We start from the raw sequence: 23508 nt of genomic DNA on the forward strand, positions 1-23508 counted from the left end.
TTAAAGATGTATTGTCCCCCTGAAAAAATAATTCCTAAAATTGTTGTTGAATATGCCAATATGTCACATAATAGTTATCCACTAAAGTCTGATTTAGTTAATCTTCATGTTTTTAGGGGACGATATATCTTTAAATTAGGATTTCAGACTGTAGTTATACAATTTCTTTGACATCATCAATGATGTTTGAACTGAGGGAGTCGTCACAAGAAAAATACAAAAAAACAAAGTTGATTTCAATTACTTTATTTTTATGTCAGTCAGTAGCTGAGTAGCAGATACACTTTTTGATTAACACATTTTTTTTTAGTGGTTGGCAAATCCTTACATATGAACAAAAAAGTTTACACAAAAATAATATATATATATTTTAGATTAACCATTAAAGTATTCATATTACAACAAAAACTAAAATATTTTGTATATAGGCAACTAATTAATAATATGGATATATAAACTAATAAAGGTACAGAATACGGCAGTATAATAACAGTTTCTGGACGTTTTGAACGTATAAATTATACAAGTACCATTGAGAATTGCATAGTAAGCAACAACATCATGGTTATACTTTAAAAAAAACATTATATTGGTGAACAGAAGAGCAAAAAAATTATTTTCATTATTGGCATGAACATTATTGTTTTATCATCTTATTTAAATTGATTTATTATTGCAAAGAAAAAACTTCCTTGACTCTATGGTTGATTTTACTGAATTTAGAAATCACTAAAAAGTTGCTGAAACGCCACTCTCCCCACATTGCACTTTTGTATTATCAATCAAACACAGATCATTGCTATTGTTTTAAATCCCACCTTTTGGGAAATAAATCAAGAAGTTGAAAATATGTTCTATATTATTATGTAACTGCTTATGACTAATAAATTTAACTCCATCATTTTGGTGCAGTACCTGCTGCTTCCTTGGACTAATATCTGACCCTAGCCCTCCGAGCAAGCTTGGATTGAATGCCAGGCTAGTGATCTGAAGGTTGTGGGCAGTGGCATAACGGCTATGAGCGCTCAGACCTTATGGTTGCCCCTGAGCAGTGCACAGAGAAAAAAAACAGGCATTTAAATATGTTGAAAAGGCGCCTGAGGCCTCCAGCATTGGAGGGCCACTTAGGGTTCCTAAACCAGGGGCCTCAGGCCTCTGCGTTATGCCACTGATTGTGGGCTCAAGACCCAACTGAGAATATTCAGTAAAATTACGTCAAAGTTGGGAAAATAATTCCCTGATGCAAGTAAAATAATTTACCATCATGTATACTGTACATCATCATTGTTTAGTTACTTCATGATTCATTTAACAGTATCTTTTGTGTTGAATCTCTCTGTGATACTGTACATAATCTACAATTATTGTCAACTTATGTACATTTTCATGACATGTTAGACACACCTGACACAAACTTAAGCACTGACTAAAGAGTAAACTTAAAAATTGTTTACACATTTTCATACTATACATACAGTATATATATGTAGTATATCAAGTAATATAAGTGTTATAGCTACTATAATATAAGAATACACCATACAATATTGAGGAATAGCTGTTATTAATTGTACTTCCACATACTCTACCATGAAAGCCCTAATGGTAAAGGCATATCAATCAGGCAGAAGAGTGTCTTTACTATTTCATAATCATTCATTTCCTCTTTTTTAAAATATATCGTAAGAATACAAGATTTAAAATAAAAATCTGGGCTTAGCTTCATGAGTTTAGAGACGTCGGCGATGAAAGAGGTGACGTTGAGGGCGACCTACAATCATTTTCATTATTCTTAGAAAGGGATAACGCTTTGGGTACAATGTCTTGCCAAACTTGCAGAATCTGGGAAACAAAATTATGGAAGATGCGAACATGATAAAAAAGTGATAAAAAGCACAAATGAATGTTACACAAATAAAATAATGATGCTGTTTATTCTACAGAAAGCAGACTATATGATTTATGTGAACACAATATGAAAGAACAGTATTCCTTTGCAGTAGGTTTATTATAAACTGAATGATTATAAAATAAATGGGGCCGCTGATGAAATTACTGTGCTTACTATCTGCGCTATTTGATGATTTATGTTCTAACATATGAATACTTTGGGTCATGTATGAATATGCACTGTGAATATGGCCATGTTTCCGTATTGTGCATTACTTTTGATTGTAAATACAATTAGAACCCCTATTAAGGGACCGCTTTGGTACAAAACAAAGTGTTCCCTTAATGAGGATTGCTCATAGTGTCAAAAAATATATTGCCAGGCGTTCATTTCGCAGGCAATATGTCACCTTAATAAGAGTGTTCCAAAGAAGGGGTTCTACTGTGATAGGTAATCAAACTCAATGTAGTAAATATGTCAAAATGTAATGTTTTAAAAGTATTACAATGTTCAATGCAGTGCATTTTGTAGTGGTGCATGTTATTGAATGGTGCTGTAAAAAACATGCACAATGTAGCACCAAATATGGATGATTCTGATGCTTATAAACAATGCAAAATAATAGCAAACACAAAACACTTGCAAACAAAAATTATAAAGCAAAACTAGACTTAATTCAATTTATTGTTGATTTTTACATTTAGTTACAGTTACAGATTTTATATTACATTAATTACAAATGATATTAATTTATACATGAAAGGCTGTAATCAACTAAAATTATATAATTCCAATTAATATTTTACTATTGACATTACAAATTAGAGGTTTAAAATCAAGGCATATAAAAAGGAATATCTGTACATACAGGTTTGTGTGGGTTATTATTGGTGTGCTACAACTTGAACTGGCTAGCAAACTTTTAAAATGTATTATTACTATTAATTATCATTGTTATTAACAATTCTCAATGCTAATGACATAGTTTTGTCTTTCTCCATCTGTCACATTATTTGCTTTAATTAATACTGTATTATATTTATTTTGCTTGCTATTTATTATTCTATAATGTAGTAATAGGTTATTTAGTTTAGGCCTATTATTGCAAGTGAAACATTAGAAGAACATTATTTATATATTATGGATCCAGAGGAAGGGAGGATTCCTTCACACTTCCTATAAATCTAACATACATTCTTACCATTAAAATAATCAAATTTACATACAATTTAATCGATTTTGAATGTTATAGATGTTCTTGTTGTATTGTTATTAGTAAATGTTATTTATACTTATTTATGTTTTTATACTTATGGCGCCCTGTAATATTTTCTTATATGCTTACCTCTGACACAACACAGTTTACACATAGCAAATTAAAATACTATATTATTTGGTATATATACGTGCAGTAATTAGCACTAACATACAGAACAAGCAGTTTCTTTAGACATACATTAGCAAACATATGTATTTGGACAAGGGATATCCCTTCAATAAAAAAAACAAGGCAGTCATCAAAATTCCAATAAATTTAGGCAACTTCCATTATCATTGTCACTCTATTAATACCGTATTTATTTGAATACACACCCCGTGCGTTTATTGTTCTCGAGGGTTTTTAGGGGAGACTTTATTCAAGGGGGAGCATTTATTTTTTTCTGTGTCATATGGTAACATGTATAATCAAATAAATACCCCTAAATATGAAAAAATACAACAGAATTAATACCAAGAAGTGATAAATACAGTAAACATTGTATAAAAATGCTTGGTAAATTGTAGATCATGTCAATCAGAATAGAATATTGTGTGTATATGTATGTGACCAGTTGTTTATTCGAGGAAATACATTTTTCTTGTTTATTCCAAATGATGGTCTATGGGGGATGTTTATTTGAGAAGTTTATTCGAATAAATACGGTACTTAAAAACTGACCAAAATTCTTAAAGAAAGTCAGCCAACAGATTTTTTACTTTACTGAATAAAATCTATTAAAATGAAGTAGAATTTTTCATCCAAGGTGAGACCATTAATATTAAGTAGTACATACTGTGTAACATAGGCACCCATTGAGTTTTAGAACTCCATTATTTTACAACATTACAATAAAATATGAAATAAAATATGCTATTTTTTTTTTACAAAATAAGTTTCTAAAATTCAAATAATATTTTTATTATTTTGGAATGTGAAATAGAGAACCATGCCATAGTTCAAATTCCACTGCAGTTACTACAACACAGTTTTTACAGTAATAATATTATTAATTTATATAAATTTTTTTTATTTAATTACTTCAGTTATAGGGGTGCAGAAAGCAACCAATTAGCAACTGCAGTAGAATTAGAATTACTGCAGTAACTATGACGCAGTCCTTAATTATAATCCATTTGGTAGCCTTTTTCTAGGATGGAACAGTAAAACTGGAATTGGACTCTCCTGCGCCGGAGTTTGTCTTACTTAGGATATCCTGCCAAACTGATAAAAGCTAGAGAGAGAAAGGTAGAAAGAAATAAATAGGAAGGAAACTAACAAAGGTCACTATTTCCACTTGAGGTCAATCTGTTATACAGGTCACTCTATTAATAAAATAGGGAGCTTTGTGACGACCTACAGCATGACCTATGCATATGGTTGTAAACTAGAATTTGCAAAAAACGGAATCGAGTGAGCAAGGGCATCCCAATGTCCCTATATGCGCACAATGAATTAGCAGTACACAACTAGTTAGAAATAGAAATAATTTATATAGCGCACATATACACTAAAAGTGCTGGAAGCAACCACATACTGTAGCTGATTTAGAATCCGACTTCTTTTATTTATCCAATAATTTCATATCCTCAGCAAAGAGGTGTGATTTTTTTTAAAGTTTCTAGGTCGGACCATTGCAAATCACAAGCTCCCCAATTGCTAATCAAGTGACTTATCTAAAAGCAACACTTAACTCTAATTATGTAAAACATGAGGAGAACTATGCTATCTAGACTGGCTGAAATGAGTTTAGATAGAGCTGCCCAGTTACTGTAACTCTGCATTGTATCTTTAAAATACACAAAACACAGCGCTAAACAGCATGTATTATTTACACATTACTGACTATATTAATATATTAAAAAAGCAGGCAGATGTATTTTGTTTGTTTATTAATGTATAGAATAGTAATAGTTTAGTAGATTATGTGAATGTTAATATTAGTGCAAATTAAGAAAAGCATCATTGTTCTAGTACGAAAAATGAATGAATTTCTGTTATATGCCATCTGGTAAGTTATAATAATGCTTGTATTAAATAACGGTTCCTATATTCCAGATATGTTGTCTACCTCAGGAGTTAGGTTATACCAGACATGCACAAAGAAATTCCAAACACTTTGTAAGATCAGGCCAAAACACTTATATGTACAGGATTGAATCTTAAGCGTGGTTCCCACTATAACGCAACGACGTATCAGCACTTTGCGTAATCACAAATGGGAACTGACGACGCAACAGTGCTGCAAACATCGCAGGTTTGACAGGGACAGATTGGACAATTATTGGAAGGGCAATTTCTAATGTTGCGTAGGTTGCGTCGCTAGTGGGAACCAAGCTTAAGGTTCTGTATCTAAGTTACTTACCTCCGAGTAGCCTTGTCGCTCAGTCTCAGCATACGCCTGCATTGTGTCTGAGATCATAGGGATATTAGCATGAATAAGCTGTGTTTCCATTTGCAGGCAATGCAGTGAGAATAGATTACGGTTTTCCATTGTCATAATTTGACTTGCTTGCTGTACATAGAAAAGGACATTTCTGTCATCACATTATCAATACCAAAATAAATTTATATACTTGCGTTATTGCAATCTGCTACTATATAACAAATTGTACTTTATTGAATTGAACATTAAAATCCAGTCTACAAATATAACGCATGTTTGAGGGCACCTCAAAATACGCGGTTTAGGTCACTCTCAATAAACAAGGATAAATAATTTAATGAATGAAAGAATAATAGTTATGGGAAAATGGCTGTGGTCATGTTACAAAGTCAGTTAAGAGTTCAAAACAATATAGGCTGATGACTTAACCACATAAAACTCCTAAAAAGTGGGAAGCATTTTGTCATTTTACCCATGACTGGTAAAATAAAGTTTTATCAAACCATTACGCAGTTAGTAGTTCATTGTATAGTGAGGTAGTATCATCTTGTTGCATCACTAACAAGGTGTGGTAGATAAGATAAAGTGACAATAGATAACTGCCTCGGCCTAGCCTAGTAATGTTTGCTAATTTAACTTAATTGTGTAGTGAGATAGTGCCACCTTGTTGCATCACTAACAAGATATGGTAGGGTAAGATAAAGTGACAATACCTCAGTTATTCTAGACTCCAATTGTTCTACAACTCCAACTTGTTGTTGATCTCCGCCTTTCAATGTTGCAGACATTTTCTTCTTTTTGATATTAGCCATTTTTTGTAAGGCCATTTGATGGTCTCTAAGAACACCCTTTTCATGCCTTTCACAAAGGTCCTTTAAAAAAAATAATTTTGCTTTTTATATAATTAATATCCTTAATATTAAACAATAATCAACTGCTTTTTAACAATGTATTTAAAAGTGAGTAAGTAAAAAAGAGGATAAGACAGCTATTTCTAGTACTTATTTTACATACAATTATATAGGCCTAATATTATTTCTGTATTATTCTGCATGATCATAACCCTATGTATAAAAGTTAGAAATAGTGAAGTGAAAAATTAAGAAAATAACGAAGCAAGATAAAACACGGAAATTGAACGTATGAAATAATATATATATAATATACAAATACTGTAATTACTAATACATTTATAAAATATTAAATGAATGAAGGTGGTGGTTAACCACAAAATATTTTTTACAAAAAAGATAACAATGTGTGATATGAGATTACAATAAGTAATAATAAAATTATTTATGAAATGATGTTTTAAATTTATTTGTACCGTATGTTGCCATTATACCATAGATAAGTACCTTATATGTTTGCAACATGTCCAAAAACAAAGCTAATCTTTCTCCAACACTATTATCACATCTTGATGCCTAAAAATAAAATCATCATTATAATTAAAGTTGTTTGGATGGAGATTATTATCAAGTTAGTCATTTTAATCTAATGTTTAATGTATTTAATGTTTAATATGATGTAAGGGTAATCGGTTTAAGTTCTACTACATATAGCCAGCATAGTAGCAATAAGGTAAACTCATTACCGATTGTCATACAATATGGACTTAATCCTAAGGTCATGCTACTTATAAATAGGATAAAAAATAGAGGCAACTCTACACTCTGAAAACTGAAAACTTTCCACAAAATGGTTCAATATGTTGGACATTATATCATATTATAATCCATTCTGAAACCAGATTTCTAGAACAATTTTATATTATAAAATATTTGTTTTGGAATCCATTAATATGATAATTGAGAGAAACACCAATAAGATAGCAAGCTTTTCCATCCAATGCTTATTAAACTCTGTCTACACTATCAAACTAGTTTGACAAAAAATGTGATGTGCCCAAATATGGTAGTGATATGCCCAAATACGGTAGTGATATGACATCATCATGTCCATATATAGGCAAAACATATTTCTTCTGGCATAACAAACAAAATAAAATATAGTAAGCTTTACCTGTTGGCCATGTTTATCAGAAAGGGCAGCAAACTCAACTGCTATGGTTTTCAATCCCCCTTTAATGGTAGGCCAGGCATCATTTGTACCCATAGCCCAAGCTGATGCTGGCTGCGAGTCACCACTTAATTGATTTAATTCTTTAGCAAAGTGTAACATATCGATAGAATTTTCTGAAATGAAAATTCAAATTAACAGTTTACTTTTACTAGCATAATATTTTCCATATTACAAATTGTATAATTATGGTCATTAAAGAATTGTTTCCTTTCATGCACTATAATTTCTTCCATGCACAAATTATTTCTTTCAAGCACTAATTTGATCACATATTATAAATTGTGATTCATACACTAAAACATTCAAAGCTCCTCTTAGTACACTCAAATACTTCATCTCCCGCCAGTGGAGTGACGGCTATGAGCGCTCACTGGCTAAACCCAGGCCCCCCACCCCCCCATAGCTTGAGCAGCCCAATGCAACTACTCAGCGTTTGAGGGCCCCTTAGGACTGCTAAAGCATGGCCTTTTCCCCTTGCGTTACGCCACTGTTTCCCACACTTAATTTTAGGCACAAAGTCAAATGGTATTGATATATTGTATGGTACACTAATTGTTTATTATGTACTTACCAGCAGATCTCTTAGTAACATTATCAACTATATTCTTGAGTTTGTATATACTTTCAAATAGATTTCTAATCTGGTCTCTACTGTTTGCAAATTGTACTTGTGTATCAATTGGTACCAAGTCCTATAAACATCAACAAGTTAAGTTGATTTGGTGGTTGAAATACTTGTTTACCGATCTTAAAGCTCTGTCTAGACTATCAAACTGTTACAATAACAATGTGCTGTGCCCATATGTACACGATGATGTCATATCACTACCATATTGCAGCGCATCACATTTTGTTGGTCATATAAGTTTGATAGTGTAGACAGAGCCTAAGGTACTGAGTGCAAATCTTATCTTACAATACTGTATAATGAAAGAGTACAGCTCCAGGGTCTGTGTATGGAAGTTGGGGGAGATTTGAAGGTGGAAGTATACTCAGATTATTAAGAATGAATTTTTATATTATACCTTAGCTGTGGCTGATAGAGGACTTGTCATAAACTCATCTGGAATTCCACGGAACTGGTCCTTTATTCTATGCTGCATATCCTACAAAATTGAATTTTAATTTACCAATCAAAACATAAGAATTCAATTTTTATACCCAAAAATACATAGTATAACATTTATAACATAGTTTATAATTAAAACAATAATACTGTTCAGAATAATTTCTCACCAAACTAATTTAAGTTTATTATCATTATATCAGACAGTTATCAAATCAAATAAAATCATAGTAAGAGAGTGGTCTGGGCAAGAATTCAAAGTCTACTAAATTTGTAATTGACTGTCAGAACTCTTGGCCCAGACCACTCTATATGTGACTATGTAACATAGTCACATATGATAGAGTGGTCTGAGGCAAAAGTTACAAACATACTAAATTTTTTATTGAATGTCAGAACTCTTGGCCCAGACCACTCTATCATATATGACTATGTAACATAGTCACATATGATAGAGTGGTATGCGCCAAAAGTTACGAACTATATTTTTAATTGACATTCAGAACTCTTGGTCCAGACTACTCTATCACATGTGACTGTTATATAGTCACATATGATAGAGTGGTCTGGGCCAAGAGTTCTGACAGTAAATTAAAAATACAAACTTACAGAGCCTTGAAATGTCATAAAAAACTTAGTTATAGCACTTTCATGAAACACGGGATGCCTACAAATCATCGTTAGAAACCTACGTAGCGCCCTCCGACGTGACTCTATAAACTCTCTTGTTACTGTTGAAAAGAATAGAGTAAATTAAAAAAATAAACCAAGTTTTACAATGTTATAGTTAACTAATTAGTATAGTTAATTATCTACTAACCTCGCATCATCTTTTTAGGGGGTGGTGTCGGAACCATTCGATATGGGAATCTCTGAAGTAGGACTTCGTGTAAGGCGATAAAATCATTATAACGTCGCATTACAGTTGTTTTGTAAAACTGAAAAACATAAAGGAAAAATTCTGTATTGTGCTCAACTTTTGAAAAGGATCCCTAAGTCCTAGACAGGCGTAACAACCTCCCTAATGAGTTGACTAAGAAGAAACCCATACTTTCAACAGTAGATAGTCAGAAAAATCCAGGATTGAAACAGGATTTGAACCAAGAAACCCGGGATTAGTAACCAGGCATGTCAAACCTACAGACTGATTGTGTACTTACATTACTTTGGACTTCGTATTCTACATGTTTTAATAACAATCCTTTCTTCTCTGGTACTACACCTACAGACACTACATCCATGTCTTGTAGTTGTCTAAAGCTATACCCAAGAATACTAGGATTCTTCTCTTTTCTAACTTGCACTGTTAAAGTTTTCAGTTCACTTAAATCACCTAAAGATGGCCGAGGCAACTCTAAAAAGATAATAACAATCAACATGATTTCATAAAACATTATTTTACTTATTTTAAGTTCTATGTATAAAGTAGAACCCTTTCTTTAGGACACCACCCATATAAAGAGGAAACTTGAAATGATTTAAGGACAATATTATAATTTGTTTTTTAATATTAAATAATGTGTAGGATCATTTATGGAAATAGGCCTTTTGTAGAGACAGATTATACTGTACATATATTACTGCTGTATATAACTACTGTACATTCTTCCTGTAAAAAACCTTAACAGGATGTGTATCAGGCAGGCACACAACTGTTCAAGGTCAATTAGAAAATAAGGTGAAATAATATTCAATGGTCAAAGTTTATTTTAAAGTTCTTTTGAAAGACATGACTAAAATATATATACATGTAGCATCGTAAACAAATCACCAACACTAGGTGGATTCCTCTAGATTCTGAAAATTACAATGCAAAAGACATTAAGTTAAGTTCAACATTTATTAATCCCCTATTTCAAAATCTTGGATCTGCCACTGCAGCAAACTCACCTTGATCTGCAAAATTCTCTAATAGTTTTTCATTAACTGGTTTTCCTTGTTGAGCTAATGCAGTAAGTGCCAAGGCCTTATAAAAGCCATTCCTACTTAAGAATCCTTGCTTAGTATCAACGGCTACCCATATCTGTGATACAAAAAATGAACAAAAAATAAAATACAATTGGGGTGTTACATACTTTGACGGTCACTATCTGAGTTATGGAATGACCAATACACTTAAATAATGTTTGTTAAAACACCTTGGCTACTAAATTAGATTTTCTATTGTTACAGATTCCTTGTCTCTCGTGGCGATAACTTTGTGATATTTTACCTATTAATAAATAGTGAATAATTAAAATTTATTAAAATGCATATTGTGCGTTATGTTACAATGTTTATAAATACGCCGTGTATATTATTCCGGCAGAATCACTGCTAATTGATTGGTCAATTGAAAATCGCTTATGCATGCACATTTTTATAACCTCATGTACAAACTTAAACACCGGTTAAGCTGGTTGGCTGGCTTAGTGGTGTGGTACAAGTGGTTTTGTACTAGGACTAGGTTCAATTCTCGATCAATTTTTTCCGATATCTTTTTAAAATTCACTATTGTCTTTTTGAGGGATGTTTTTTTTTAGTTTAGCATATGTTATGATAGGCAGTTGTCCTAACCACAGCGTTATAAATATGTATGCATAACAATTGAACATGTTTTATTGAATATTAAATTATTATTGTCTAAAATAGTGCAGTCATGCATATCATCAGTTCACAAATGGTGCGGTACCGCGACAACAGACTGTTGTGGTGGCCCATGTGGTGGGTGGGTGAGACTTAATAAATTTTACAAAAGACTTGTTTGGCTATTTATTTCATGCTTCAGTACGGCCCAGCAGGGCAGTGTTTCACACCACACACACACATGCTACAATCCAGGATACAAATTCGCTTTAGAAATTAATAATGCACACACACATTCATCGAGTACGAAAACCTTACCTGACTTAGCGTAGTTTTCGGAAGGTTAGATTTCATCAGAATTCTGACGAACACATCGCGGTCCACCTTCGCCTCCTGATTCGGGCAAACGATATCGTATACCTCCCGGTAAAACGGGGGTACGGAACCTGTGAAACAACATAGACAGTTCAGACATACATCTGCTTATTGAGCATGAACTACAAATTACATAAATCATAATATAAATTACTATCATACGTTACACACTTATAAAATTGAAAAGAAATGGGCGGAACTGTACTCACCACTAGTTAACTCATCCGCCATTATTTTTCGCGTGATATTGGAAGAAAGTACGCATGCGCGTAATTTCCTACACACAAAATTCATTTGACCCCTGTGGTCAGTCGACTGGAAAAAACCAGGGGTTTCATAACAAAAATGTTATTAATATTAAATTCTATTCAATAATGGTTATTGCAGTTCCGTTTTAAACCAGGGAAGAATGATACTAAATTCCTTCTTCATTTTCTTTGTTAAAATCATACATATCACGTCATAATCAATTGAATTCCAACAAAACAATTGGCAAAATACAGTAGTACAAAAAATAATAACCAAAAACAAACAATTTTATATACAATCAAAGTTTATTTCCCAATACACAATTGACAAGGAAAAATACTAAATTCAAATAAACAACAACAAAAGTTTTTTTTCTTTCAAAATACACACATATTATACAGTACCACAGACTTTTAAGTCTGATAACAATATTTTTCTTAGCCAACTTTCGCTGCATTCACAGACTTTCTTAACAAGCATAATTTCTATATAATTTTTCATAGGCATGCGCATTTGCCACTTTTTTTATTTTATACACTTAATAATGTAAACAAATTCATAAACCCAAATGTTTGAATCTCTGAAATAATTTCTAAACGTAGCTATTAGACAAGAACGAAAAACTGAAAAGTTTAATTTTTATTGCTACATATATAAGATGGAATAATAATAGTATTTGTAATAATGGATGGACAATTTAAACACCACAAAATCAAAAAGGATATGACAAAAAGAACAAATTCTGCTACATAAAATAATTACAACTTCTGTCTATTTTCTAAATAATAAATAACTTAAAACGGGTCAATATTTTATTCATCCATTTGCTAAAAAAACTCTGCTTTAGGATAAAGATTATAAAACAAAATCATGAAACTAGTTAAAAAGCAGAACTGGCCGAGTGCTACCTGCTTGAAACATACACCAATCAAAAAATGACTGCATAAGCATATATTTGTTCAAAATAACAAATAAATAAAGCTCGAAATAATTTCAAACAACACACAAATATTTGAATATGATAAAATACTGCATATTAGTCAAACAGCAATTTTGAGCATACAAATTACCAGTTGTTGAGGTTTTCTGGCTCAGTCGTTAAATCAGAAAATATATTACACATATTAATACTTATCCTTATACATTGAAAAGGGAGCTGTGAGGTGTGGTAGCAATTACTGCAGTAGTGCAGTGCATACTTCAAAATATTCATATTCAACTCAAAGAAATTTTTTTCTCTACATATCCAAATTTATGCAATTAATCCAAATATGTTATAAATTCATATATATATTTTTAACAGAAATATAATATACTTTAAATGAAATATACTTGGATAATACAATTAGCACACAAATTAGAATTGGTTAAATTAAATAAAATCTTCATTTATTTACTAAAATTGATGTAAAATATATTAAATAAAACAACTATCATTATTTTTGTTTTGATAATTCTAATTTTGCTGGTTTCAAACCTAAATAAAATTGATAAAAAAATAGACAAAAAATATAATTAAAATTGCATAGATGAAGCAGGTGGTATAGTTGTTTAGATATAACATTTCATTTACTGCAGAAACGTTTGTTTGAGTGTGCACCTACAGTTTATTGCAGTTTTTGAACAATTAAAAACAATATATAATATAATTTGGAAAAAAAATTGAGAAACAGAAGGTGGTGACCTCTTAAAAAAAAACTACTCAAAAATAATAAAGTACTAAAAACAATTCTAAAAAATCTTTCTACTAAAACTATTAACAAATTGCTATTGTAATTAATTCCTCATAAATATTAAAGCCCCGTCTACACTATCAAACTTTATGTGACAAAAAAGTGTGATGTGCCCAAATATGGTAGTGATTTACCTACATATGGTAGTGATATGACATCATCATGTCCATATATGGGCACATCACATTTTTTGTCATATAAAGTTTGATAGTGTAGACAGAGCTTAAGATTATTCTTTGTTCAAATGTATTAGTACTCACTCAAATATTATATAATTATGATTTATACAATTTGACATTTAGGCAATTATAGAATACACAATTGTCCTGATAACCTTTAACCTTTAGTCATTAATTGGATAAACATTATAAAATTAATCTTTTGTTCAAATTTATTAGTGTTAATTATCAAAGTTTCATATAACATGATCGGCAACTAATTGTTGACATTAAACTTTTTACATGATATTATTTGGTCAACATTAATTTAAATTTGGTTCATGATATTTGGTCATGTAGAAAATATTAATGATAATCATGCTTAATTAATCAATTTAATGTCATATAAATTTTAAAAACATTGTTTATGACAGTGTAATAATATTGGAAGGTAACATATATTTGATTGTAACACAGTGTATGCCTAACATAAGCCTATATGCAAAACAGATTTAACCTTGCTAGGAAAAAAAAAACACAAACTTTCTTTAATGGAATATAATGCTACAGTTTTGAAAACAAGTTCTGCAGTATTGTATTGTGACTTTCTTGATTACGGGCATAATTATTTCTTCTCAAAATAACCGAATCTAGCAATAATGAAATATAGCACCACTAATACAGTAGAATAGACTCCCAATCAAATCCTGGTAACATAAAAAAAAAACCATTGTTATGGTAACAAATTGCACTCCTTATAGCAACCAATACTAGCACAGTTTCTATGGAAACCAAAAGTTATATTAAACTATATATTTTCTATTGCTATGGTAACCTCTTAAATATAGATCCCGTCAATGAAATCCATAAAACAAGTTGTACAAAAAGAAAAAAAAAACTTTTTGTGGAAATAAAAAGGCACTTAAATGACATCGCAAGCACCACTGTTTGTTGCGTTTATCAGCTCTGAATTGTGCAGTCATTTATCAATTACTCATTAACATTCTGAAAGACAAAATATTTAAATTAGTTTATGCAGTAATTGTAATGCATTTCAATTGTCTAATCTCCATTTCAATACGGTCTTATATCATACAGCATATGGAAATATTTTATTTTTATACTGGGCGACCTCTTCAGTCAAAGACTGGTCTCTCAGAGGGCCCAGATATGATTAGTGGCTGTGATGTACTAGTACACCGGGGTAACCCCATACCTGTCTCGAAAGATGTACTAGGTGAGCCAGATGTGTACACTGGACCTACGGTTTATAGTCATTATCCAAGAAGAGTCGTTCTACCACCAGAACCATGGAGCAAGTGAGGCTAGAATCGATGTTATGGCTACGTAATCAAATTTCAACTGTCTTAACCGCTCGGCCTTAACTCTGAAGACACTACATTATACAGAGTATAAAAAGGTAAAATTAGATACACTTACTTGGATGGAAGCTAAAAGTGTGGTTAGCGTGGACTATTTGGTAATGCGTAGTCAGACGGAATTTGTGGTGCGGATCGATCATCAGTTTGTGTTCTACGAAGTTTCACACCAGTAAATGGATTGCTATAAATAAAAGTTGAAGGTTAACCACATTTAAATAATATGTTTTAACTGGCAATGTGCAAGATATTACAATTACTGCTTCAATAAGTGCATATGTAATAAATAATAGTGAATATAGAAGAACAAGATAAATATAAACTGCGGAAAAGTCTTTCTTTTCTTATTCTAAAGCTCTGTCTACACTATCAAACTAGTTTGACAAAAAAAGTGTGATGTGCCCAAATATGGTGGTGATATGCCCAAATATGGTAGTGATATGACATCATCATGTCCATATATGGGCACATCACATGTTTTGTCACATACAGTAAAGTTTGATAGTGTAGACAAGGCTTTAGACTTAATATATAATAATAGTGTAAAAAAATGCTCTGGTTGAATGCCATGTGTATGATGAATACATGGACCTATAAATTAGGTTCATTCATTTATAGGTCCATGATGAATGTACCAATGACCTAGTTATGAGCACTTGATTGTACAGTGACTCGGTTGTTTGGGTTAGAAAAATGTTTTTTAGATACGATTTTTTAATGCAAATGCTTAATAGCAGACCTGCACTAATATTTAAATATGCTTCTTACAATTACATACAGTATGCATTTATTTATTTACATTCATCAGTGTATAGACAAGTAGTACATTTTACAGGCCCTTTGAGAATATTGGCTAAGAAAATTAAGCATACACATATTCAGGCGACCTACATTACTATGCTGCACATAAATGTACAAACAAACACAAGCAACTAATACAAAAACAATGGTTTTAATGCATGCTGGGAAGGAAGTTAGATCATCTTATTCTGTGAAGTATGTGCAAATGATGCTAGGAAATAAACATTTTTGTTTTTGTTAAAATAACCTATATATATATATATATATATATATAAATCATACTGTAAATTATATATATATATATATATATATATATAAACACAAGAGGCAAAGAACATTAATTCTAAACCGCCCGGTGATATACTGAAATTTAATTAATTAATTTGAAACGATAAAGATGAGGAAATCTGTGAGAATGAGAAAAAGTCGCCCCAACCGAGACTCGATTATATATAAATAAAATAACAGCAGAAAACTTGGTTACTTCATTGTTTTAATCACTACAAATTTGTTTCGTACAACCAGCATGTAGCTGGCCGCACTTATGTTTTACATTTCACCTGAAGAGTGCGGCCAGCTACATGCTGGTCATACGAAACAAATTTGTAGTGATTAAAACAATGAAGTAACCAAGTTTTCTGCTGTTATTTTATTTATTTATGCTCTACCTTGGTATTGAGCACTCTATCCTAACGGTCTGATAACACGGTTGGGGCGACTTTTTCTCATTCTCACAGATTTCCTCATCTTTATCGTTTCAAATTAATTAATTAAATTTCAGTATATCACCGGGCGGTTTAGAATTAATGTTCTTTGCCTCTTGTGTTTATATATATATATATATATATCTGTAAATTTAGACTAGAATAAAATGCATGCTAGGAATTATCAGAAGAAATAATGAAGAATAGTTATATGAACTATTATGCAAAGGTTGCTGGGAAATATACATGAATGCTTTTGTTCAAAGAATGTACTGTATATTTTTAGACTAGAATAAAATGCATGATAGGAAATCAGAAGAAATAATTGAAAGAATAGTTTTATAAATAAATATGATGACAGTTTATTACAATGCTTTGAGATCAGACAATTAAAGAGCAGCAAAAATGCATTACATGCTACAAAAGGTCGGAAGAGGCAAGGTGTGCACATGTGCAATACTGACGATCAACTACTACCTCCGTGGCGACATGTTTACAACGATTCTCGGCGTGTCATAAATGTCTTTAACTATAGCCGGGGCGGACCGGTCATTTGTGACGGTCTTTCGCAACACGATATGACCAAATGGATTGCTAAAGAAGGAAGAATCAGCGACAGAGGGAGGTGTTTAATTATCAGTAGAATCAATAGAGGGAGGTTTCTATGTAGATCTATAGAATATAGATCATTTATTTTGAATAACTTATATGAGGAGAGGAATCATAATTTTGTTGGCTAAAAGAAAATCTAAAATATTACGAAATAATAAGAAATGTAGACTAAATAATATGATTTAAGTAAACTTGAAAATGTAATGTTTTTTTTATTTTAACATTTGTTTTATTGTACTTAATTATAATACACACATATTCTTTATATAAATAAATAGTAAATGATGATAAGCATTTAAACCTGTCAATCTGTGCAATGTATGACTAGAACAAATCCTTGGATAACTGCTATTTAGTTTTCAGGGGTTTCCCAATTATGTAACACATATTTGAATAACCCACTGCTGAAAAATTTCCCCATATGAAGCACCCAAGTCAATATTCAGCAATTAATAACAATTTAAAATTAGTATTTTATACCTTGGCGGGTGTTCTTCAAAGACATCATCTGGTGGTGAGAATGGTCCTTGTTTCGGATGTGGTGGTGAGTCTCTATGTCCACTTTGACCACTGTCTAAACTATCTCTATCTGATCCCACTGTTACATGCTAAGAATATTACAAAAAAAGCATTTTATAATACAGTGAAACACCTATTAAGTGGACATCTTTGGGCACAAAAAGTATCACTTTAATAGGGGTTGAACGTAGTGTTCAAAACAGTGCCTCTTGTTGGTTTCATGAGATAGTTGTCCCCATAAGGGGTGTCCACTGAAAAATGATGTCTCAAAGGAGTTCTAATGTTTAAGTAATTATTTCTTTTAATTGGCGATTTCATTAAAAAAAGCCTCTTAGTTTGATCAACTATACAGTAACTCTCTCTGTCGTTACAAATATATTTTCATAATTTATACCTGTTGTTTTAAGGCTTGAACTTGCTGTTGCTGTTGGTATGAAGTGCCTGTAGTAAGCAACCCATTGCCAACAACATTCCCTTGCTGATAGCTGGCGATAGAATTTACAGGCATTGAGGGCGCTCTTGGTACTTTAGACGTGTCAAAATCACCATAGTCAGGTGATGGTATCTTGACTTGGAGAGAGTCAATACCACCAGTGCTCATAGTGGACATACGAGAGTGCCTGTTGAAGATATAAATTATATGAGATTATATAGAATAAGAGAATTAAATGCAAGAGAATAAAATGGTATGTGCATACAGTATGAATGAATACTAAATAGTAATTCTTACTCATGGACGCCATTTTGCACTTGCACCATGTGTGTAAACGTGATTGGAAACCAGCCACTCTTCTTGCTTCTTGTGTTATAACCAAAATGCCAGCTTTCCTTTCTTGGTCCCACTAAACTGATTATATCTCCCTAAAGTTAAAGAAGCATCATTTCTGTGAAATGCATTCCATGGTGCAAATAAATGAAATATGAGATTTTAATCTTTTACCAAATTTAAAGGCCAATTTACACAGACTTACGGTAATGGTAAGCAGTAAACTGTAAGTGGAAAATAAAAATGTAGAATCTATTTTATTCCTTATGACCATTTACACAAATGGTTGAGCCGTAACGCGCTCAGGATAGATTCTATGTGGGACAAGCTATATGGTTTTCCACTACCGTTACCGCTCGTCTGTGTAAATTGGTCTTAATGCACAAATACTGTAGTGTGCATAGAAACTCTGGTAGTAGGCAGAAGAAATTTTTTTTAAATTTTATATTATATTTATTTTTTGTTTATAAAACGTACACAACTACATCCATGGGATAGGTAAATTAGCTTTTAAAAGGAGCCTACAGTAATACTAACCTCAACAAAGCTAAGCTGGTTCGCAGAAGCTGCAGTGTGCCCATAGATTGCCTGAACCAATGTTGGCTTAGGCTCCTCTGACTGCTGTACTGAAGCAGGCTCAGACATTTGTCGATTCATTTGATTCCTTGGCATTGTCTGAGAAGAGCCTACATAAACAAAGATGTACACATAAACCTTTTAAAATAGATACAAAAATATATACCTAATGACAATATCTGCACAAATTTAGTTAGTAAGACTTCATTTTAATTTTATCAAATCAATTCATTTGAATGTCACAAAAGTAAAAAAAATGTATAATTACCAATAGTGGGTGGTGGTACTGGGCTAAGAGAGTGGCGCATACTGTTAGAATGCATTAGTGTTTTTTTGGGTAGCGTTGCGTAGACAAAGGTGGATGTTGCTGGTGTAGAGGGCGGGCTTCCACCAGTACTACTGGTGATACTCTCAGTGTCTCTACCACTTGCACTAGACAACCTTTCTCGATCCTAGAAGATGTACAATTAATAATATATTTAAATTGAATGCTGTTTTAAATGGAATTTCCCTTTAAATATTGTCAGGTATAGAAAACTAACATACGATTTAATATCATCACTTAAACCAAAGTGGCTACTTCAATTAATTCAATTTCTCTATTGCATCAAGAACCAATATCATCTTTTAACTTCCTATATCTTTACACACCATCTAGAAAAAACGATGGTTGAGGCAAAGACCCCCTCTATTTACACCCTCACAGCCACACCCTTGTCCACTACAAGATTCATCACGTAGCTAAAGTAGCCACACTTCTGTTAAATCATTTCAAGTTACTTTAATGACTTCCCTTCTTACTTTCAATGTTTCCTTGCGCTTCTCAATTAAATTGTAACCGTGTGTTTAAAAGGAAGCATTATCGTTCTGTTTTGACGTTAGAGAAGTCCTACAGATATCCAACTACCCAATTACATTTTTTTTTCTCAACAATTTTTGAATAACAACTTGGAAATTGATATCTGATTCAGAATTTGTCAATTTAAATTAGCCTAGATTTTTTTATTATACTGTTAAACCAAAAAGGTTTACATTTAAATATAAAGTACTACCATTTCTCTTTATATCATGAAAACTAAACTCTACTGCAGAACATGCTGACATAACAAAAGCTACAGAATAACTAATTAATTAAATTGCACAATTCATAATAAAATTAAGATTTAATAGCAAAAATCAATAAAATTATTCAGGCACAGAAGGTAAAACAAAATAACATATGGCATGTCTGTGAATGTAACTTGCTTTTCAATAAAAGGCTATTCTTCTTGTTTTTTTTAAAGTGAGTGTACATATAGCTGGTTTACTTTATGGTACTGAAAGTGGCTAGTACAGTACTATAGTTTAGTTTAGGACTTTTAGGACTTTGTTCATTTCAGACTATATTTACCTTACACAAAATATTTACTAATGATTGTTAAACAAAAATATCATTATTTCTTATATTAGGTTGGTTATGCATACATTAGGTAAAATTAGTTGAAATAACCTTTAGACTGGGCAGAGAAACAATAGAGTACACACCTCTATGGAGTGAATGACCCCAATAACTACACCAATTACTGACAATTCTACAATTAGTGATAAACTTTGTCTGTATTGTATGTGAGTGATAGGCAATACACACCCACATACATTCAGTAATAGACTACTTGATAATGAAGGTTAAATCAATTTAGCATTTGATTTGTCTTGTTTTTGTCTTACAGTTTGACTTTAATAGTTTGTGAAAAATTAATGTTTTTCTCATTAAGCATAATGAATGCAAAATTCATATTAAACAAATGTTGTCAACTGTAAACTTTATATTTCTTACAAACGATGACCTTTAAACCTTGACCTACCTTGTTCTGGACATTGTGTAGATTCTGACGGTGTTCCATTAACAAAGTACGAGTAAACTGACCACCACCTTCCACGTGCTCACCCAACACAGGACGTGGTTGCTAACCAACAAACATATGCAGGGACGAAGCAATCAACACACAAGACAGAAAAAGTAGAAAAGACTATGTTAGGACTAAATAACATTTTTATAAGACTATGTTAGGACTAAATATCATTTTTATAAGACTATGTTAGGACTAAATATCATTTTTATAAGACTATGTTAAAGACTGAATGACATTTTTATAAGACTATGTTAGGACTAAATAACATTTTTATAAGACTATGTTAAGACTGAATTACATTTTTATAAGACTATGTTAGGACTAAATAACATTTTTATAAGACTATGTTAAGACTGAATTACAATTTTATAAGACTATGTTAGGACTAAATAACATTTTTATAAGACTACTGTATGTTAAGGACTGAATGACATTTTTAAAAGACTATGTTAAGACTAAATCACATTTACAATTATAAGACTACTGTATATGTCAAAACTAACATCTGTATTCTAGTGCACTTGATGGTGTGCAGACACATTCTATGTAAAAGTAGCCAGTGGACATGATATGCCTTGTGAAGTCATATGAACCTCTTTCAATCAAAAATCAAGATGAAAGTTGCGCTTTAACCTAAAGTCATGCGCATCACCTGCGCCCTGGAATGTAGACAAAATAGATTGCTTATACTGTAAACTCCCTTGGGCTCGAAATGTTTTCTGGAAAGTCTGTCATACAGATTGCATTCCAGGGGTGTTACACATCCAGGGGTGTGCTGTGATTGTATCTTGGTGTGTTGAAGTTTAAAATTTAAATGGGCTGTAAAGCGTGAATCCAACTAGAACCCAACACAGCGACGTATCGACGCAAAGTGCTGTATTGCGTTTCATAAGTGGTAATCGACGACGTAACAGTGCAGGTTTGATTTCACGCAGGCGGAGGATAACACAAGTATTGGAAGGGCATTTTCTTACATTGCGTAGGTTACGTTGCGTATCTAGTGGGAACCAAGCTTAAATGGAAAACATCAATGGCCTTTAAGTGTGTGTTAGGCATAGGGCAAATGTACAATAGGAAAGAGTTTGGAAAGAAAAATTTTAGTACAGTATGGGCTTCTAGTATGAAGAATGTTTTCAAGAAAGTTGACTGTAATACATAAATACACAGATAAGTTAATTAAGACGAGCTAAGTCATTTTTTTGTCTACATGCTCAATTAGTTTCTACTGTGCATAACAAATACTACATCATAAAATAGCTTCACCGGATATCCATCCTAAAAAGCATGCATACAACCTAACAGTTTAGTATACACACAAAGCTGAGTCACGGCACTAAAGGTTAGTATACAAGAATGAGGAAAAAGAATTTACATGCAGTAGTCATACATACATCACATCGGATAGCAAAACTATGATGTACAACATTCCAGTGTGTGTAAACATAAGGGATGTGAAAGAGGCAAAAGATAACTCTCTGACACCAACAACAGGGCACCATATTGCAAAGAAAACCCAAGCTAGAATATTGACCATCATGGACTAGGCCATGGGTATCAATTTTCAGGAGATTTAATGAGATATTTTGTATATCATTACTTACAGAGGCAAAGAAGTCATCACATTCTTCGGGAAGGTTCTCTGGCTTAGCAACGCTATCAAGCCAAGATGGAAGACGATGATTAAAAAGATTTTGAGCCTAAAGGAAAAAAACAAAAAACAGACAGTAATGTTAGAACAATCTGGTGGTGTGGTACTTAAGTACATTTTAACATTAAAGTCATACATGATTTCACTAAAGTAAAGTCTATTAGTGTGAAAGGTGAATACAACCACTCTCTCATCTCATAAAGGAATTAATTACAGTAATTGTTTTAGGGCAACAGTATGAGCTTGGTGAATACAATTTTAAAAATTAACACTGCATGAGTTTTGAACAAATATCATTCTCAATTTACTTCATTTACTTCATTACCTTGCTATGATAAACTAAATGATTCTTAACCAATGAGCAGCATCTATCTCCCACAAAGCAGTAATGACGACGTTCTTCATTCCAAGCCTACAGGGATAATAAATTTACACCAATTAAATCATTACAAAATTCAATAAGTTAAAAAGAGCTGCAAGTAACCAACATTCTTCATTCCAAACCTACAAGGATAATAAATTTACATCAATTAAAACTTTAAAAAATTCAATGAGGTAAAAAAGCTGCAAGTATAACCAACAAAAAAATAGATATCAAAATTTAATTATTATTTTCTGAAATGAAATAAAGCGAAAGCAAAAGTTGGCAGTCACAGTTTGAATAAAATGATAATATTATGATTTTATCCATTTTACTGACACACCAGGGGATATCACAGCATACAGTTCATACATATATATTTATGATTTTACACGCACATATGCTAATATCATAAAACACATATGTTAGTAACATAAGCATTTGCATATTTTTTAAACCGGGTTGCCTTTTAAGGTCGTTTGAC

At 32.0% G+C, this 23508-nt stretch overlaps 2 protein-coding genes across 3 annotated transcripts in view; both read right to left on the reverse strand.

Annotated features, from left to right (window-relative positions):
• Positions 1-201: 201 nt before the first annotated feature.
• Positions 202-11857, reverse strand: LOC144839900 (sorting nexin-8-like). 2 transcript variants are annotated; one of them, XM_078695478.1, is made up of 13 exons: positions 11836-11857; positions 11570-11697; positions 10577-10709; positions 9847-10040; positions 9507-9624; positions 9296-9417; positions 8646-8726; positions 8192-8312; positions 7561-7733; positions 6894-6962; positions 6249-6407; positions 5515-5664; positions 202-1842 (listed from the first exon to the last, which is right to left on the reverse strand). In XM_078695478.1, the coding sequence occupies exons 1-13, from the start codon at positions 11855-11857 to the stop codon at positions 1723-1725; spliced, it is 1590 nt and encodes a 529-aa protein (XP_078551604.1). In that variant the 3' UTR covers positions 202-1722. The 2 variants fall into 2 exon arrangements, with proteins under 2 accessions (XP_078551604.1, XP_078551605.1); XM_078695479.1 differs by lacking the exon at positions 202-1842 and adding an exon at positions 2940-4383.
• Positions 11858-12167: 310 nt separating this feature from the next.
• LOC144840791 (BAR/IMD domain-containing adapter protein 2-like) overlaps positions 12168-23508 on the reverse strand; it is a 32451-nt gene continuing 21110 nt past the window's right edge. The window contains exons 7-16 of the mRNA XM_078696824.1: positions 22989-23075; positions 22617-22712; positions 20968-21069; positions 19392-19575; positions 19085-19233; positions 18512-18642; positions 18176-18401; positions 17743-17870; positions 15207-15329; positions 12168-14771 (exon numbers count right to left, since the gene is read on the reverse strand). Coding sequence (XP_078552950.1) covers positions 15230-15329; positions 17743-17870; positions 18176-18401; positions 18512-18642; positions 19085-19233; positions 19392-19575; positions 20968-21069; positions 22617-22712; positions 22989-23075 — 1203 coding nt within the window. The 3' untranslated portion in view covers positions 12168-14771; positions 15207-15229. The remainder of the gene's footprint in view (positions 14772-15206; positions 15330-17742; positions 17871-18175; positions 18402-18511; positions 18643-19084; positions 19234-19391; positions 19576-20967; positions 21070-22616; positions 22713-22988; positions 23076-23508) is intronic.

The sequence above is a fragment of the Antedon bifida genome, chromosome 4 (genome assembly GCF_963402885.1).
Source record: "Antedon bifida chromosome 4, ecAntBifi1.1, whole genome shotgun sequence".
NCBI lineage: Eukaryota > Metazoa > Echinodermata > Crinoidea > Comatulida > Antedonidae > Antedon > Antedon bifida.

Excerpts from the sequence above, each read along its gene's own strand:
- LOC144839900 (XM_078695478.1), bottom strand. The coding sequence starts at position 11,857 with ATGGCGGATGAGTTAACTAGTG. Across the intron at positions 8,727-9,295 it reads TTATGACATTTCAAGGCTCT|GATATGCAGCATAGAATAAA; the intron begins GTAAGTTTGTAT and ends TCAATTTTGTAG. Across the intron at positions 1,843-5,514 it reads AGCGACAAGGCTACTCGGAG|ATTCTGCAAGTTTGGCAAGA; the intron begins GTAAGTAACTTA and ends TTTGTTTCCCAG.